General features: G+C 45.5%; 1 protein-coding gene and 1 pseudogene across 1 annotated transcript in view; both read left to right on the top strand.

Annotated features, from left to right (window-relative positions):
• The first annotated feature begins 306 nt into the window (after positions 1-306).
• Positions 307-19962, top strand: part of LOC124785783 (neurogenic protein big brain-like) — a 244298-nt gene continuing 224642 nt past the window's right edge. Inside the window, exon 1 of the mRNA XM_047254209.1 lies at positions 307-375. Coding sequence (XP_047110165.1) covers positions 320-375 — 56 coding nt within the window. The 5' untranslated portion in view covers positions 307-319. The remainder of the gene's footprint in view (positions 376-19962) is intronic.
• Positions 7506-7623, top strand: LOC124723816 (annotated as a pseudogene).

Genomic DNA, 19962 nt, shown 5'->3' with positions numbered 1-19962 from the left:
CAGTTCTAGTATAATATATTTGTCCAATGAATGTCCGTTTATCATCTCCATTTCTTCTCGGTGTAGCAATTTTAATGGCCAGTAGTGTAGTTGCGTGTATCGGGTAAAACGTGAGCACCCAACGCCAGTAGATGGCGTTACGAGCTTCTGCGACTCGTCCACACGTTTGCTGCGCGGTGCGTGGTGCGTGCCAGTTGCTGGTGTGCGCGGCAGGTGTGGTGACGCGGGGTGTGCTGTTGTGTGTGCAGGGGCGCACGCCAACCCCGCGGTGACGGCGGCTCTGCTGGCGACGCGGCGCGTCTCCGTGCTGCGAGCCGCCATGTTCGTCGCGGCGCAGTGCGGCGGCGGCATCGCGGGCGCAGCGCTCCTCTACGGGTGAGTACACGGTTCTGCGAACTCACCTTACACTCTCTGCCAGTGGTCGTCAAAATGCGGACCGAATCAACTATTCGTACTGCTCGCAGTTCTTTGTCGTATTTTATAGTAATACCAGCTGACTATACCGGGCTTTGCGGGGGACTGTATTTATTCCAGTCTTCTATTAGTCCGGCTCCTCTATCCCGCACTCTCTGTCTATCTCTTCTCCCCCCTTTTCTGTCCATCTCCTTCTCTTCCGCCTCCTCCTCCCTCTCTTTGTCCATATTTACATCCCTCCTGTCTCTAGCTCCTGCTTGTTCCTTTCCCTTTCCATATGCTCTTCCCCCTCTCTGTCACCTTGCACATTTCCCCTCTGTCCATCTTCTTCTGCCCCACTAAGTCCATCTCCTTCTCCCCCCTCTGTCCATTTCTCCTCTCCCCTCTCCCCATCTCCTCCTATTCTTTCTCTCTGTCCATTTAGGCTTTTGATTGTGTAAATCATGGAATACTTCTAGATAAGCTCAAGTACTGTGGTATGAATGGGACAGTGCTCAAATGGTTTAAATCGTACCTAACTGGAAGAGTGCAGAAAGTTGAAATAAACAGTTCACATAATATGCAAAAAACTGGTGATTTCTCAAACTGGGGAACAATCAAGAATGGGGTGCCGCAAGGTTCAGTCTTGGGTCCTCTGCTGTTCTTAATATATACTAATGACTTGCTATTCTATATTCACGAAGATGCAAAGCTGGTACTTTTTGCCGATGATACAAGTATAGCTATCACACCCGACAGACAAGAATTAACTGGTGAAATTGTAAACGATGTTTTTCAGAAAATCATTAAGTGGTTCTATGCAAATATACTCTCATTAAACTTTGACAAAACACTGTATATACAGTTCCACACAGTAAATGGAATGACACCATTAATATATATACATATATAGACTTCGATCGTAAATCGGTAGCTAAGGTGGAACATTCAAAATTTCTAGGTGTATGCATTGATGAGGGGTTGAACTGGAAAAAACACACTGAAGATCTGCTGAAACATTTGAGTTCAGCTACTTATGCTATTAGAGTCATTGCATATTTTGGCGATAAACATCTCAGTAAATTATCTTACCACGCCTATTTTCATTCTCTGCTTTCGTATGGCATCATATTCTGAGGTAAGTCATCATTGAGTAAAAGAGTGTTCATTGCACAAAAGCGTGTAACCAGAATAATTGCTGGAGCTCTTCCCACAGCATCCTGCAGACACTTATTTAAAGAGCTAGAGATCTTCACCTTAGCCTCACAATATATATATTCACTTATGAAATTTGTTATTAACCGTCCGAACGAATTCAAAAGTAATAGCAGTGTACATGGCTACAACACTAGGAGAAAGGATGATCTTCACTACTCAAGGTTAAATCTAACTTTGGCTCAGAAGGGGGTAAATTATGCTGCCACAAAAATCTTTGGTCACTTACCTAATAGCATCAAAAGTCTGACAGATAGCCATACAGCATATAAAAGGAAATTAAAAGAATTTCTTAATGGCAACTTCTTCTACTCATTAGATGAATTTTTGGATATAGTAAGTGGGTAATTTCCCAGTCTCCACAAAAAAAAAAAAAAAAAAAAAATTATTGAGTGTCATGTAATATTTTGTGTAATGTAATATCTTGTATAGACACCTTTTATTAACCTGACACGTTCCACATCATTACGAAGTGTCGTATTCATGATATGTGGAACAAGTACTAATCTAATCTAATCTAATCCTATCGCCCCTCTGTCTGCCCATCTCCTCCTCTCCACCTCTTTCTGCCCACCTTATTCTCTTTCCTCTCTCTATCCATCTCCTCCTCTTCCTTTTCTCTTCCACTTTCCCCTGCATCTCTCTCTGTCCATCTCCTCCTATCTCCCTTCTCTCTTCCCTACCACAGTAGGAAATTACAGGTTCGTACCCTACAGTGCTTCATTCTAGACACCAAGCAGTATTGTTTGTTCGGTTGAAATGAAATGAATCCAGGTGTTTAGGAAGAGCTTTCCTCACATACCCATATGTCAGGTATTTCACATATATTTAACGCATTTCACTCTTATTTGTACACATAGGTCGCGTCTATCTCTAGAAAATTTCACCCTGCAGTTCCGTTTTTACAGGTCAACGTTTATGACGTCATATCTCCTTAACCATTTCTCGTACAATGATAAAATTTTGTAGGTGCATTCAGCAGCGTGTGTGGATACTGTCTGCGAAATGTGTGGTGAATTGAGTACGTACCAAAGAAGTAATTAATTTAAACGTTATTCCTGATGCTGCAGTTTTACTGCATGAACAGCGAGAATGCAGTTAGCGATAAAATTTTTCCCTTTCATCATTTTGAGGGAGTTGTCAAGGAAAAAAAATTTCGTTAAAGTTTTAAATTATCTATAAAGTTTGTCATTAAGTGCTTTAATTCTCAAATACTGGATGAATAAAGACGACATTCGTGCGTCCCGGGCTACACTTTTTCAACCCCACCCCATTGATAGGCAAGGTGGTTCTTACCACTACGGACAGTAAGTGGTATGTGTAGCAAGTTTGTTTGAAATCTGTCCAGCGATTTAAGAGGAGATGTGGTGCATACATACATATGTGTGGATGCATCTGACAGATGTCAGGCAAATCGAAAAACGACGCATAACTTTAAGAACTGTATAAGGGTGTTATTTTCCAATTCAGTAACAAACAAAAGTATATAGACAGTAATGTTTTAAGATGTGCTTAATTTTTTTTTTGCCGTTGCTGAAATGAGCTAGTCGTCACGGTCACATCCAAGCACGATAGCTCCTTTCTGCCATTTTGTCACGTCTCCATGTCCACCTAGCTTCCTATGCTTATTTCATACAACCGATTGCTAAATATGCCTTTCATTGCCACAATCTACTGGTGTTGGACAAAAATATGGAAACACAATGTCCTCATACACTGCAAGTGTCAGTCGTGGTGAGAAGTCAGAACAGTGCTCTCTTTAGTTGTACAAGCATTACATCGAACCTAAATGAATTTTGAATTGGGAAAATTGTTGGTACTTGTACGGTGGGTGCTTTCGTAACCAAGGGAGCAGAAGAGACTCGCGTTTCATGAGACACGGCATCGAAGATTTATATCGCATACAGAGAAAGCGGAAAAACATCCTCCGCTAACTCACGACGTGGACAAAAGTGTGTGTTGAATGATCGTGACTGACGGTCATTGAAGAGGATTGCGGCGAAAAATAAGAGGACGACTGCTGCGAAAGTCGCTGCGGAACTTGAGTGTCGCACTCGCGAATCCTTCTAACGTGAAGGGAGCTGCACAACCAGAGAACTATAGGGCGTGCAGGAATTTCACAACCACTCATCATTGATTTAAATGTCCGTAACAGAAACGTGTTATTGAAGACATAAAACTTGGACAACGGAACAATGGAGAATGTTGAAAGTTTTTTTATTTAAAATTCTTTTCTGCTTCTACGTTATTTAATACTGGAACAGCTGAGTAAAACTGAACGTACCGAGCCTACTTTCTCTTTACTTTTTTTTTTATCATGTCAGCACTGACCCACAATATTCCAGCGCAACGCAATCTGACTGCTCAAAGAAAAGAATATCCTGACTTCAAATAAATAATTCAAAAGAATGGCCCTGACTAAAAAGAAATCCTAACAATAACCTATACATTTCATTAAGAACTTACAAAAATCTTCATTACACGAACTACTGCAATACAGCGAGCGTCAATACTGCGAGCTAAATAAAAGATTCTAACTACTAAAGCCACTAACTACTAATAGGCATATGGTTAGCAACGGAAAGATTTTGTTGCAAGCCAAATAATGTATTTTTTTACCTTGATAATGTGACATCCAGTTCAGGCACGACTATAAATCGTCAATGACATCTAGTACAAAGGTATATAATCATGAATAATATTCAATTCCAAGTCGAACATGTACAGATCGTTAGCCGACGCTAACACTTCAGACCTCTACCCTCCATCAACAATAACTTCTCACATCTAACATCCATCACTGCTGGCTGTTTACCTTCAACTGCCCAACAGTACAGGGCTATTACAAATGATTGAAGCGATTTCATAAATTCACTGTAGCTCCATTCATTGACATATGGTCACGACACACTACAGATACGTAGAAAAACTCTTAAAGTTTTGTTCGGCTGAAGCCGCACTTCAGGTTTCTGCCGCCAGAGCGCTCGAGAGCGCAGTGAGAGAAAATGGCGACAGGAGCCGAGAAAGCGTATGTCGTGCTTGAAATGCACTCACATCAGTCAGTCATAACAGTGCAACGACACTTCAGGACGAAGTTCAACAAAGATCCACCAACTGCTAACTCCATTCGGCGATGGTATGCGCAGTTTAAAGTTTCTGGATGCCTCTGTAAGGGGAAATCAACGGGTCGGCCTGCAGTGAGCGAAGAAACGGTTGAACGCGTGCGGGCAAGTTTCACGCGTAGCCCGCGGAAGTCGACGAATAAAGCAAGCAGGGAGCTAAACGTACCACAGCCGACGGTTTGGAAAATCTTACGGAAAAGGCTAAAGCAGAAGCCTTGTCGTTTACAATTGCTACAAGCTCTGACACCCGATGACAACGTCAAACGCTTTGAAATTTCGGCGCGGTTGCAACAGCTCATGGAAGAGGATGCGTTCAGTGAGAAACTTGTTTTCAGTGATGAAGCAACATTTTTTCTTAATGGTGAAGTGAACAGACACAATGTGCGAATCTGGGCGGTAGAGAATCCTCACGCATTCGTGCAGCAAATTCGCAATTCACCAATAGTTAACGTGTGTTGTGCAATCTCACGGTTTAAAGTTTATGGCCCCTTTTTCTTCTGCGAAAAAAACGTTACAGGACACGTGTATCTGGACATGCTGGAAAATTGGCTCATGCCACAACTGGAGACCGACAGCACCGACTTCATCTTTCAACAGGATGGTGCTCCACCGCACTTCCATCATGATGTTCGGCATTTCTTAAACAGGAGATTGGAAAACCGATGGATCGGTCGTGGTGGAGATCATGATCAGCAATTCATGTCATGGCCTCCACGCTCTCGTGAAATAACCCCATGCGATTTCTTTCTGTGGTGTTATGCGAAAGATTCAGTGTTTAAACCTCCTCTACGAAGAAACGTGCCAGAACTGCGAGCTCGCATCAACGATGCTTTCGAACTCATTGATGGGGACATGCTGCGCCGAGTGTGGGAGGAACTTGATTATCGGCTTGATGTCTGCCGAGTCACTAAAGGGGCACATATCGAACATTTGTGAATGCCTAAAAAAACTTTTTGAGTTTTTGTATGTGTGTGCAAAGCATTGTGAAAATATCTCAAATAATAAAGTTATTGTAGAGCTGTGAAATCGCTTCAATCATTTGTAATAACCCTGTACTTCAATCACTGCTGGCGACCAACTGCCAACGATTCCAAACAGCCACAGAGTCTCTTACAAAGAAAGCGCAGTCATGGATCCAATGCAAAGCTCTACACAGCGCTGCCAACACAGAAGCAGCCCACTTACGTCATTTGGTCGGAAGACTCCCGTTTCACTCTTCTTCGAACTTCTGGCCGAGTTTAAGTCGCAGTAGTGAAACATGGCCGGGGTGCGATAATGATTCGGCCAGCCACATCCTAGTACTCCGTGGGCTCTATGGCTACTCTGCAAACTCACATTATGTGACCATTTTCGCTGATCACATGCATCCCGCGGTACATTGTTCCCAAATGTTGATGCTTTGTTCCAAAACATGACCCCTGTTCATACAACTCGCATCTTCCAGGACTGGTTTCATGAGCAGGAGGATGAATTGTCGCAACTTCCCTGCCCACCACAGACACCAGACCTCAACATTATTGAGCCTTTGTGGTCTACTTTACACAGTAGGATGTGTGTGATCACAACAACCTGTTACCTGAACATTTCTCTGTTTGATAGGAAGAATGGTACAAGAATCTCTTGAGAACCATACAGGAACTCTATATATCTACCCTGGATCGACTGGAAGCAGTTTTGGACGCCAACGGTTTCCTGTGCCATATTAGGCATGCTAGTGTATTGTGTTTGTGGTGTTTCGATAATTTGTCCAACCCGTGTACCTCAGCGTTGAGGCGTTACACGCCAGCCTGATACCAGTTCTACAGCATCTGCACCTCTCCAAAGTGACCAGTATACTATGTTAAGGGTTTGACATATATTTTGTGCCGTCAGCTTTAGTGGAATCGGAAGAGCTGCGCTCTTTCAGTACTATTCGCTTAAAAATGCGGTGCCGGTGCCCTGTATAAAGAGTTTCGGCCCGCCGAGTTTGGGCGTAATGCACGGCGCGATAACCCCGCAGCGCTCGCCGTTTGGGGTTCGGTGCTAGCGGAGCCCTGCTACCCGTGGCGCCGCCACTCGCCTCGCTTTATTGCCGGCATAAATTGTTCCGCGGAATGTCGCGGCCCGGCGTGCCGCCGATCCAGGACGCCATAAAACCGCGAGTTGCATTCCTCCCCATTACCGCCTTCTTCTCGAACGCTGAAATACTGCCCTACTCGCAAAGTTGGCGAATGTGGGAGGTATTGCGCGCTGTGGACCGCGTAATCGTGTTATTAAATGGACTGCATTAATACTCTTTCGTGGCCTGATAGCTGTTGGGTGGACGCCAGTCTGCTGACGATCCGGTGTTCAAATCCCGATTAGACCTCTTATTTTCCACAACGTTTAAGATGGCTGTCACATATTCTAATGTGCATGGTAAATTTTCCTCCTTTCTTGTCTTGTGTAACTCCATTCCTTGCTGTACGAAAATAAGGGCCGAATTATGTAACACTTGTTAACACGGACACTGAAAGTTTTCACAAAAGCAGCCGACTGACTTGGTGAATCTGAAGGCCTAAAGAGGTCCCAGCGTCTTGCTGTACGAAAATAACGGCCGAATTGTGTAACACTTGTTAACACGGACACTGAAAGTTTTCACAAAAGCAGCCGACTGACTTGGTGAATCTGAAGGCCTAAAGAGGTCCCAGCGCCACTTCATCTCCACTGCCAAGTAAATATCCCCGAGCGGGACGGATACTGTGGTGTGTGAGCTGCATTGGCCTTCATATTTAGCACACGTTTCTGCTATTGTGGGCCAACGGCCTTGCCGCAGTGGTAACACCGGTTCCCGTCAGATCACCAAAGTTAAGCGCTGTCGGGCTGGGTTAGCACTTGGATGGGTGACCATCCGGTCTGCCGAGCGCTGTTGGCAAACGGGGTGCACTCAGCCCATGTGAGGCAAACTGAGGAGTTACTTGACTGAGAAGTAGCGGCTCCGGTCTCGGAAACTGACATACGGCCGGGAGAGCGGTGTGCTGACAGCATGCCCCTCCATATCCGCATCCAGTGACGCCTATGGGCTAAGGATGTCACGGTGGCCGGTCGGTACCGTTGGACCTTCATGGCCTGTTCGGGAGGAGTTAGTTTTTCTGCTATTGTGAGAAGTTTTAACTGCTAGCGAATTTTACATAACTGCACTTCGGTATTCACTTCTAGAGCTCTCGGATGTCGTTAAAAATAGGGATTTACACTGGTGTGCAAAACTTACGGGCGAAAGTAGCTTTCACATGATGAGTCACTGCCGAGTAATCTAGCTCGATAAGACTACACATAGGAAGAACTGCTGCAGCATGGTACAAATGGTAGCTGTAAGAAATACGCAATGAGACGAACAGAAATGACTCTGCAAAGGCCGGCCGTTGTGACCGAGCGATTCTAGGCGCTTAAGCCCGGAACCGCGCTGCTGCTACGGTCGCAGGTTCGAATCCTGCCTCGGGCATGGATGTGTGATATCCTTAGGTTAGTTGGGTTTAAGTAGCTCTTAAGTGTAGGGACCTGATCACCTCAGATGTTAAGTTCCATAGTGCTCAGAGCCATTTGACTCTGCAAAGACAATAATTACACAGAAGTCACCACGATTCGCGATGGTCACCTGGACATTACAGAAGGCGGAGATACCGTTATTAATTAGGGCCTATGATCACCACGAACGGCAGTGCATGTTCTGCAACGTGCTCCTATGCTTTTTTTTATTTTTATTTTTTTTTAAAGGCTCCAAGCACTATGGGACTTAACGTCTGAGGTCATCAATCCCCTAGAACTTAGAACTACTTAAACCTAACTAACCTAAGGACACCACACACATCCATGCCCGAGACAGGAATCGAACCTGCGACCGTAGCAGCTGTGCGGTTCCAGACTAAAGCGCCTAGAACCGCTCGGCCACACCGGCCGGCCACAAATCCTATGTTATGACCTTTTTCGCTTGAGTGTAAAGTGCTGTTTTCATATAATCACGTGTACTCATTGATGAACTTACGTACGATTCCAATGACGGCATTTGCCACTGCCGTTATACGTCAATAAGTGGCTAAGATAGTTGGTCTAAAAAGCAACTTCAGGGAACGATTTGCGCTTGTAGATTGCCATATACGATTCCAGGACATCCGCGGACGTCCTGCAGATCATTCATATGAAACAGCCGTGAACTGAAGAGCGATTAAGGGGACGACATGGCTGACGATTTTCTCTGGAGGTGTCGCGAAACTGCACACACCATATAACTGTGAGTTTGACTGCCCTTCGGCGCAATAATATGGATCTTAAAGGTACTTAAATAGATTATTGTCAGGATTCACTTTGAGCAGCGTACAGATTATTTTCCTCCTGCTAATAGAAACAATTTGAGATAGCATAAAAAAATAAGGTGCAAAATTCATCCTATGGAAACATCATGGAAGTCAACGGTAGCACACCCAATGAATGTAGCGTAGAAGCGATTCTTAACCCTAAAACTTGCTAGGCAGCTCTCGCCAGAAAGATGTCCTGCGAATCCATTCGACGCTAACGGCGCTTGTGATTGAAAACGCCTCCGCGCAGCTGCAGGGAGACGTCGTCTGCATTCATGTCAGAATCGAGTGGCGGATAGAGAAAGTGCCTCCTTTACTGAATTTTGGTCATAGTAATATGTCAGATATGGAAGAAATTTGTCGTGGCGGACAAGAAAGAATAATGGATGCTAACTGAATCGACTCATTAGGATTAGGAGACTACAAGCTACCGGCAGCGGGTGGCTTACAAGCCTCAACAGTAGTTGCTTGCTGGAATGATTTCCATGAGATTTACACCGCAGGCATGTAGAGTGTTATTCCCGGCATATTTGCAGCATGCCGGGCGGTTCTAGGCGCTTCAGTCTGGAACCGCGCGACCGCTACGGTCGCAGGTTCGAATCCTGCCTCGGGCATGGATGTGTGTGATGTCCTTAGGTTAGTTAGGTTTAAGTAGTTCTGAGTTCTAGGGGACTGATGACCTGAGATATTAAGTCCCATAGTGCTCAGAGCCATTTGAACCATATTTGCAGCATGTTAGTGGTCGCCCGTGAACATTGTCGTTACATATCAATCCATTGCCTTTTCTTTTTTTTTTATCTGATTTGTTTGTCGTAGCTAGTTTGGGAATAAATTTTATTGACCTAGCTTGGCAAAGCTCCCGTCATATCCAATGGATTTTTTGCTAGTTGGTACGTCCCCTCTGATGCTATTAACTTTGATCACATTAGTTAAAAGTAGTACTTCCTTACTCCGTGAAGGCAAGTGTCCAACGTTGACTGAAGTTCGATGTAGGTTTCTGCGAAAGCACACGATGTAGTCTACCAACGCTTACTTAAGAGAGCTTCAGCCATCGATGCGTCTACCGTGGTTCACATCCGAGAAGATCTCTGTAAACTCCAACAAAGAAAACAGCTTGCCGGCCGAAGTGGACGTGCGGTTAAAGGCGCTGCAGTCTGGAACCGCAAGACCGCTACGGTCGCAGGTTCGAATCCTGCCTCGGGCATGGATGTTTGTGATGTCCTTAGGTTAGTTAGGTTTAACTAGTTCTAAGTTCTAGGGGACTAATGACCTCAGCAGTTGAGTCCCATAGTGCTCAGAGCCATTTGAACCATTTGAAAACAGCTTAAGAAAAATAGTCACTTTTCACGGTCCTCACGAATATTATGAAAGGCATTCGAAAGTGATTCACATTTGATCCGTGTTATTTTGCATTGATAAAATTGTTCAAAGCGGCAGTGTGGCCTTGAGGCAATGTGCCACACTACTGATACAAATATCACGGTATCGACACCCACATAGTCCTACTATTTTGATCTGCCATTTATCACCTCTTTCAGCCCGTGGCAGTGTTTTGTTAAGGTGAAAAATACCGTTTCTACTGTAATTTGGAGTTCTCGTTAAACTGTAGGTCGCCCTGTAAGGAGCTGTGCAAGTCAGTTCGAAAGCTGGAAGAAGGCAACGGCATATCACTCCAATAGAACCATGCCTAGTAAAGCACTGTGTTGTTAAAACCTACCCTCCGGTCGATGGCAGCTTTCTCTTAAAATTGTTCTTGGAGCAACGAAAAAGCTCGAGTCTTTTGGAAAAATATTTCATCCTTTTGGTTAGTTTCGGCGTGAGTTATCTGAACGGTGTGAACTGTCAGGAACGAAACTGCGGCAGAGCTAATGATGTTGCCGTTTGCAGCCACTGGCCGCAAGAAGCTGGAAGGGGAAAAAAACTTCACCGTGTAATGAAAGCGTTACTGCCTCCGTTGGGTCCCACGTACCAGGCGAAAACGTTTTTATTCGCCGAGAAAATACGTCCCTTTCTGTTTCGAGTTGGTGCGGTAGATGTATTGGTAAAATCGTCTAAATAGTTAGGCCGCGTCACAGTCCTCTTCAAACTTCTCCGATACTAAACGTTTTGACGTCTCTGCTGGGATCTCGTTAATGAGTTTTGTCGTGTCCCCAGGTGGCTGAACACTGTTCACCAGAAAATCCCAGCAGAGGGTTCGAAGCGCCGAGTACTGGAAAGTTTTGAGGCGGAATGTGACGATTTTACTATCGGTGAGAGAGGAGCAGTGGGTACTGACTGTTTAGTGATTGAAACTATTGGTCCAGACAAGAAAAATGACATATAAAGTATATAACTGAAACTGGATATGCGATTGTCTATCTCTTGTTTTAAAATCTACATAACTCTAAATGCAATGTGAGCTTAAATGTGACTGTAACTGGCATCATAAGTTACAGACGAAAAGAGAAAAATAACCCACAACTCTGCATAGCGTCGAACGTGGCACATCGTAGCTCGTCTCGGCCAATCATCAAAATATATTAATTATTTACCCGGGATTGGGAAAAGATATGGCTGTTTTTCCAGTGTTAAAAGCCATTTCGATATTCTGGCTACATTTTGTATTGAGCAATGTATGACGTAAAATGCACTAAATGTACACTGGCCAGCGACTACATTATTCACTGCAGGCTTTTCAAAATTTCCCCAGAGTTTTGCTTATTTTCATATGGATCAAATGGCTCTGAACACTATGGGACTTAACATCTGAGGTTATCAGTCCCCTAGAACTTAGAACTACTTAAACCTAACTAACCTAAGGACATCACACACATCCGTGCCCGAGGCAAGATTCGAACCTGCGACGTAGCGGTCGCGCGGTTCCAGACTGAAGGCCCTAGAACCGCTCGGCCACACCGGCCGGCTCTTATTTTCGAAGTATCACACTAACTGTGGGCAATAGCTTCAATAAAACCAGTCCATCTTGAAAGTTTGATGTGAGACTGTAAATGTGAAAAAATCGATTTTTTTATTGAATTGTTTCCTTAGAATCGAATGAGAAAGACGCGGAGAACACATCGAAATCAAAAAATCGTGCTTTTTAATTTTGTACGCTTTCGGACTTACTGAGAAATTAGGTAAAGACCCGGATGTAATTTTGCTTCGTTTACATAAAACAGTCTTTATCGAGGAACATCTGATGACTCTAAATTTGGTTCCCCCACTCGTCCAGGCATATGGTACGAGACAGCTGAGTGGAGCAACCAGTACTCGGTGCTGGTACGATGGATATACGGGGTGATCAAAAAGTCAGTATAAATCTGAAAACTTAATAAACCATGGAATAATGTAGATAGAGAGGTAAAAATTGACACACATGCTTAGAATGACTTGGTGTTCTATTAGAACAAAAAAAAAGTTCACAAAATGTCCGACAGATGGCGCGTGAAAGATCTCTTGCGCGCGTCGTTCGGTGATGATCGTGTGCTCAGCCGCCACTTTTCGTCATGCTTGGCCTCCCAGGTACCCAGACCTCAGTCCATGCGATTATTGGCTTTGGGGTTACCTGAAGTCGCAAGGGTATCGTGATCGACCGACATCTCTAGGGATGCTGAAAGACAACATCCGACGCCAATGCCTCGCCATAACTACGGACATGCTTTACAGTGCTGTTCACAACATTATTCCTCGACTACAGCAATTGTTGAGGTATGATGGTGGACACATTGAGCATTTCCTGTAAAGAATATCATCTTTGCTTTGTCTTACATTGTTATGCTAATTATTGCTATTTTTTTTTTTTTTTTTTGTTCAAGTAAAACCCCACGTCATTCCAAGCATGTGTGTCAATTTGTACCTCTCTGTCTACATTATTCCGTGATTTATTCAGTTTTCAAATTTATACTGACTTTTTGATCACCCGGTACTCAGCGCGAATCAGGTTGGCAGGTGTAACTCCGTTTCTATGCACTCTACCAGTGCGGGTTGCTTCTGCGTCACCGTATCGGATATCGCATCGCGGCAGTGGGAACCACGACTGAAATCGCCTTTGGCAGACATCGGTATGGTGCCGTTTGGCGAGGGCGTCGCTGCCTCCTCCTCCCATCCTTGTGGAACTCAGCAAGTGTTCCGCCTGCGACGGCCTCGATGTCGCCTACCCGGCAGCCGCTAGCTTTTGGGCTGGACCCGGCAGAGCCACGAACTGCCAGCCGGAAGGCGGCAGCTGTTGTGTGGCGTGTAATTGCGCGGGCCGCTCGTGCTGACCCGCGACCCGGCGCCGGGCCGGCGCGGTTCCCACGGCCGCCCAATTAATGGAAACCACACGGCGGCACCAGCTTCTCACTCACTGCTCTGTAGGCTGAGGATACGACCGCTTCACCAGATCTTTACTGTGCCGCAGTTCTGGACGACCTCGTGGACACCCGCGGGGGCGCAGGTTTTAATGCATAATTATGTGGTCAATTACAGGGACACTTAATTAAACTGAAGTGTGATATTTTGTTTAGCCAATGGCGTATTAATTATACGTGAAAACATCTGGGTGTCGGTTTTCTATGTGTTCCCCGAACCGTCAGCATTCGAAATAGCTTCCAGACATCTAGGCGGGGATAAATACAAAAAATGGTTCAAATGGCTCTGAGCACTATAGGACTTAACATCTGAGGTCATCAGTCCCCTAGAACTTAGAACCACTTAAACCTAACTAACCTAAGGACAGCACACACATCCATGTCCGAGACAGGATTCGAACCTGCGACCGTAGCAGCAGCGCGGTTCCGAACTAAGTGTCTTCTTTATGGTGGCCTAGTACGCCATATATTAGTCGGTGTAGTGTTTCCTTGTTCACAATTGTTTGGCCACGGACCATGTTCCGAAAGCTAATTACCGCGCTGCGCCGAGCTGAGGGGTGAGGGGACGCGGTAGGTGGTGGCGAGGCACAGGTGCCGGGACGATCGCTTTCTTTCCGCTCCATTCACGGAGGCCAGAGAAAAGACCGCCAGCCAGCTGCAGTGTCCCGCGCCGGAGACTGGAGACGGAAGCCGGACCATCCGTCCGTGACGTTCCCAGGGGACTGCGGGACTGGCCGCCAGTTCCGACCGGGACTCTGCGGAAGAGGCGGGAAGAGACCGTGACGGCCGTCGCCCGCCCACCTGCCGCTTCCCACGATCCTTCCGCGCCTCCCTCGCCGCGCGCTGGTCTAATGTTACGCCACCGTCTCCACAAACGCGTCTTCCTCTTGTCATATAACCCTCATTATAATCATCTCCACATTCGTTTCCCCACTAGAATGTGGCCACACCCGTTGTGTACAAGCACCTAGATTAGTTTACTGGTACCTTTCGTAATGGTTTGCTTTGCTGTCACCAGGTAGGACTCCAGTTAAGTCTTGGTTACGCAGCAGGGCACCTTTTTTGTGGCGACCCTCCTGAGTTTGTGATAGTTGGCCGGAGAGGACACTTGTGCGGGGACACAATATGTTGGCATAACAGCGAAACCCAAGATACACTACTGGCCATAGGAATAAGATTCTCTGATATGCAAATGATTAGCTTTTCAGAGCATTCACACAACGTTGGCGCCGGTGACGACACCTACAACGGGCTTACATGAGGAAAGTTTCCAACCGATTACTCATACACAAACAGCAGTTAACCGGCGTTGCCTTGTGAAACGTTGTTGTGGTGCCTCGTGTAAGGAGGAGAAATGGGTACCATCACTTTTCCGACTTTGATAAAGGTCGGATTGTAGCCTATCGCGATTGCGGTTTATCGTATCGCGACATTGCTGCTGTAACGGATCATGCAGCCACGTCTCGATCCTTGAGTCAACAAATGGGGACGTTTGCAAGACAACAACCATGTGCACGAACAGTTCGACGACGTTTGCAGCAGCATGGACTATCAACTCGGAGACCATGGCTGCGGTTACCCTTGACGCTGCATCACAGACAGGAACGCCTGCGATAGCGTACTCAACGACGAACCTGAGTGCACGAATGGAAAAACGTCATTTTTTCGGATGAATCCAGGTTCTGTTTACAGCATCATGATGGTCGCATCCGTGTTTGGCGACATTGCGGTGAACGCACATGGGGAGCGTGTATCCGTCATCACCATACTGGGGTATCATCCGCCGTGATGGTATGGGTGCCATTGGTTACACGTCTCGGTCACTTCTTGTTCGCTTTGACGGCACTTTGAACAGTGGACGTTACATTTCAGATGTGTTACGACCCGTGGGTCTGCCGTTCATTCTGTCCCTGCGAAACCCTACATTTCTGCAGGATAATTCACGACCGCATGTTGCAGGTCCTGTACAGGCCTTTCTGGATACAGAAAATGTTCGACTGCTGCCCTGGCCAGCACGTTCTCCAGATGTCTCACCAATTGAAAATGTCTGGTCAATGGTGGGCGAGCAACTGTCTCGCCACAATACACCAGTCACTACTCTTGATGAACTGTGGTATCGTGTTGAAGCTGCATGGTCAGCTGTACCTGTACACGCTATCCAAGCTCTGTTTGACTCAATGCCCAGGCGTATCAAGGCCGTTATTACGGTCAGAGGTAGTTGTTCTGGGTACTTATTTCTCAGGATCTATGCGCCCAAATTGCGTGAAAATGTAATCACATGTCAGTTCTACTATAATGTACAGGGCTATTACAAATGATTGAAGCGATTTCATAAATTCACTCTAGCTCCATTCATTGACATATGGTCACGACACACTGCAGATACGTAGAAAAACTCTTAAAGTTTTGTTCGGCTGAAGCTGCACCTCAGGTTTCTGCCGCCAGAGCGCTCGAGAGCGCAGTGAGACAAAATGGCGACAGGAGCCGAGAAAGCGTATGTCGTGCTTGAAATGCACTCACATCAGTCAGTCATAACAGTGCAACGACACTTCAGGACGAAGTTCAACAAAGATCCACCAACTGCTAACTCCATTCGGCGATGGTATGCGCAGTTTAAAGCTTCTGGATGCCTCTGTAAGGGGAAATCAACGGGTCGGCCTGCAGTGAGCGAAGAAACGGTTGAACGCGTGCGGGCAAGTTTCACGCGTAGCCCGCGGAAGTCGACGAATAAAGCAAGCAGGGAGCTAAACGTACCACAGCCGACGGTTTGGAAAATCTTATGGAAAAGGCTAAAGCAGAAGCCTTTACAATTGCTACAAGCCCTGACACCCGATGACAAAGTCAAACGCTTTGAATTTTCGGCGCGGTTGCAACAGCTCATGGAAGAGGATGCGTTCAGTGAGAAACTTGTTTTCAGTGATGAAGCAACATTTTTTCTTAATGGTGAAGTGAACAGACACAATGTGCAAATCTGGACGGTAGAGAATCCTCACGCATTCGTGCAGCAAATTCGCAATTCACCAAAAGTTAACGTGTTTTGTGCAATCTCACGGTTTAAAGTTTACGGCCCCTTTTTCTTCTGCGAAAAAAACGCTACAGGACACGTGTATCTGGACATGCTGGAAAATTGGCTCATGCCACAACTGGAGACCGACAGCGCCGACTTCATCTTTCAACAGGATGGTGCTCCACCGCACTTCCATCATGATGTTCGGCATTTCTTAAACAGGAGATTGGAAAACCGATGGATCGGTCGTGGTGGAGATCATGATCAGCAATTCATGTCATGGCCTCCACGCTCTCCCGACTTAACCCCATGCGATTTCTTTCTGTGGGGTTATGTGAAAGATTCAGTGTTTAAACCTCCTCTACCAAGAAACGTACCAGAGCTGCGAGCTCGCATCAACGATGCTTTCGAACTCATTGATGGGGACATGCTACGCCGAGTGTGGGAGGAACTTGATTATCGGCTTGATGTCTGCTGAATCACTATAGGGGCACATATCGAACATTTGTGAATGCCTAAAAAAACTTTTTGAGTTTTTGTATGTATGTGTAAAACATTGTAAAAATATCTCAAATAATAAAGTTATTGTAGAGCTGTGAAATCGCTTCAATCATTTGTAATAACCCTGTATTTATCCAATGAATACCCGTTTATCATCTGCATTTCTTCTTGTTGTACCAATTTTAATGGACAGTAGTGTACTTTAAGTAATTTTTTATGCTTTCGCGTTGGTGGACTTCGCCAACTCACAACCAAACCATCACCCTCCAGTCTAACCGAGACCTGGGGCTAAGCTACAGATCAGTCCGTCACCGCAACCTAGGTTTTTTATTCCACATTAGTTGACTTCGCCAATTCGGAAGCAAATTTTCATTTCCGACTTAGCTTAACCTAGGGCTAAGTTACAGATCAGTCTTTTACCACAACCAGGTTTCCTGCTTTAACACTGTTTGGCTTCGCCAATTCACAACCAATCAATCATATGCCAACCTCACCTAGACCTCGGGCTAAGCTGCAGATCAGTCTGTTACCACAATCGGGTTTATTGCCTTGGAATTCTGTTCACAAATAGATTGTAATATTCCAACGCCACTTAGATCTCGGGCTAAGCTACAGATTACTCCGTGGATCCGCCAACTCACTACCGAACTGTCGCACTGCAACCTAATCTGAAACTCGTGTTAAGTGACAGATCAATCAGTTTGATTCACACTCGTTTGCTGAGAATGTGTATACTGTAACATTTATCCATCCTCACACTATTTGATACACGTATTGGCAATTTTAGATGGTTGTCAATAATATCAGGCGCTGTCAATGCAGCCTCAGTAGGTCAAGCTTGAGAATGCACCATTCGGTTCGAAACCAGTCGCAAAAATATAGGAACGACGCTTGCAAAGAGCAGTAGAGAAAAAAAGAAGTGTGAATGCAGAAAATCAAATTATGGAAGTGTTGATTTGAGTAACAGTATAAGCAGACAAGCGCATCACCAAGAATGCCCCATGGAAGTGTGACGGGACCGCTGTTGCTTTAGACATAAATGACCTGGTGGCAGTGTGGGCAGCAATGTGCGACGAAATTTCTAGTTGCTCTGATTAATGGCAAGTAGCTCTAAATGTAGAAAAATCTTAGCTGATGCAGATGGGTTGGAAAAACACACCCGTAATGTTCGGATACAGCATTAGTAGTATCCTGCTTGACACAGTCACACCATTTAACTGTCTGGGCGTAACGTTGCAAAGCGATATGAAATGGAACGGGCATGTGAGGATCGTGGTAGGAAAGCCGAATTGTCGACTCGGTTTATTGTGGCTCATCTGCAAAGGAAACCGCATATAGGACATTCGGAGGACCTATTCTTGAGTACTGCCCGAGAGTTTGGTTTTTGCACCAGATCGGATCAAAGGACGACACGGAAGCAATTCAGAGACGGGCTGCTCGAGTTGTTACAGGTAGATTTGAACAAAACCCAAGTTTTTCCGGTATTTACGGTCAAAAACAGTCTTTATCACAAATTATTTATTCCGGTGACCGATTTCGACCACAACTGCGTCATCTTCAGACCAATGAGTAAGAACCTCCATTGTAGTGATTTACCACCGGAAGGAGGTTCTTACTCATTGGTCTGGAGATGGCCATAGTTGTGGTCTAAACCGGTCAGCGGAATAAATAATTTGTGATGAAGACTGTTTTTGATAGTAAATAGAGCCGGTCGGTCTGGCCGTGCGGTTCTAAGCCCTTCAATTTGGAACCGCATGACCGCTACGGTCGCAGGTTCGAGTCCTGCCTCGGGCATGGATGTGTGTGATGTCCTTAGGTTAGTTAGGTTTAAGTAGTTCTAAGTTCTAGGGCACTGATGACCTCAGTAGTTAAGTCCCATAGTGCTCAAAGCCATTTGAACCATTTTTTGATAGTAAATATTTGTAACAACACTGATCACTGTTTACTCCCATAGTGTATTCAAAAGTAATTTTTCAGGTATGCTTCTGGAACTCAAATGAGAATCACTGTAGTGAAGGCGGCGTTATTTTCGAGGAAATTTAGAGAACCGGCATTTGAAGCTGACTGCGGAACGATTCTACTGCCGCCAATGTACATTTTGCTTAAGGTCCACGAAGATATGAGGAATTACAGGTTATACGGAAGCATATAGATGGTCGTTTTTCCCTCGGTCTAATTGCGAGGTATGGAATAGGTTCAAATGGCTCTGAGCATTATGGGACTTAACATCTGAGGTCATCAGTCCCCTACAACTTAGAACTACTTAAACCTAACTAACCTAAGGACATCTCACACATCCATGCCCGAGGCAGGATTATAACCTGCGACCGTAGTGGTCGCGCGATTCCAGACTGAAGCGCCTAGATCCGCTCGGCCACTGCGGCCGCCTGTAGAATAGGAAGGGAAATGGCTACTAGTAGTATAGGGTACCCTCCGCTACGCACCGCACGGTGGCTAGCAGAGTATCTATGTAGATGTAAAATATTAGATAAAGGGCCGTAAGGCGTGGAATAGGTAGAGTGAGGACGAGTGTGTACCAGCAATGTAGTGAGGATGATAAATTTCGCCTAGCATGGTTGGAAAAAAGAAAGGTGAAACAGAGGAGGATTTGGGAAATTAGTAGCAATGTTAGTCAGTAAGTCTGCCAGAATTGTATTCACATCCTTTATTTCTTAAAGTCTGCCCTCCTACTACTACTTGTACACGACACAAAGAGCTGTTGTAGTATATTCCGAATCGTTCTGTTTTTGTTTTACCTCGGGAAAAAATTGGCAAGAGTTCGCAGCTGGCTGGAGCGATCATCGTGATGGATTATCGCACGTGAAATGCCCCTTGACTTATTGCCGATTGATGATACCACTCTGGAAAGGAGCGCAACACCCAGACCTATCCCCTCAGGGTAGCACAAGAAGCAAAAAAGTAGCCGGCAACGCTACATTCGCGTCCGTGAAGACACAGTGGAAATTCCGCCGCGGAGATTATTAACTGGTCCGTAACTTACCGCAGTGGGATGCCGTTAGAGGCGCGTAGTAAAGGTGAGAGCCGATTGTTTCCCAGGCTGTTCCGAGAACACTTCCAGGCATCGG

The sequence above is a fragment of the Schistocerca piceifrons genome, chromosome 1 (genome assembly GCF_021461385.2).
Source record: "Schistocerca piceifrons isolate TAMUIC-IGC-003096 chromosome 1, iqSchPice1.1, whole genome shotgun sequence".
In the NCBI taxonomy this organism is placed as follows: domain Eukaryota; kingdom Metazoa; phylum Arthropoda; class Insecta; order Orthoptera; family Acrididae; genus Schistocerca; species Schistocerca piceifrons.
This window is presented reverse-complemented; position numbering and strand designations above follow the sequence as displayed.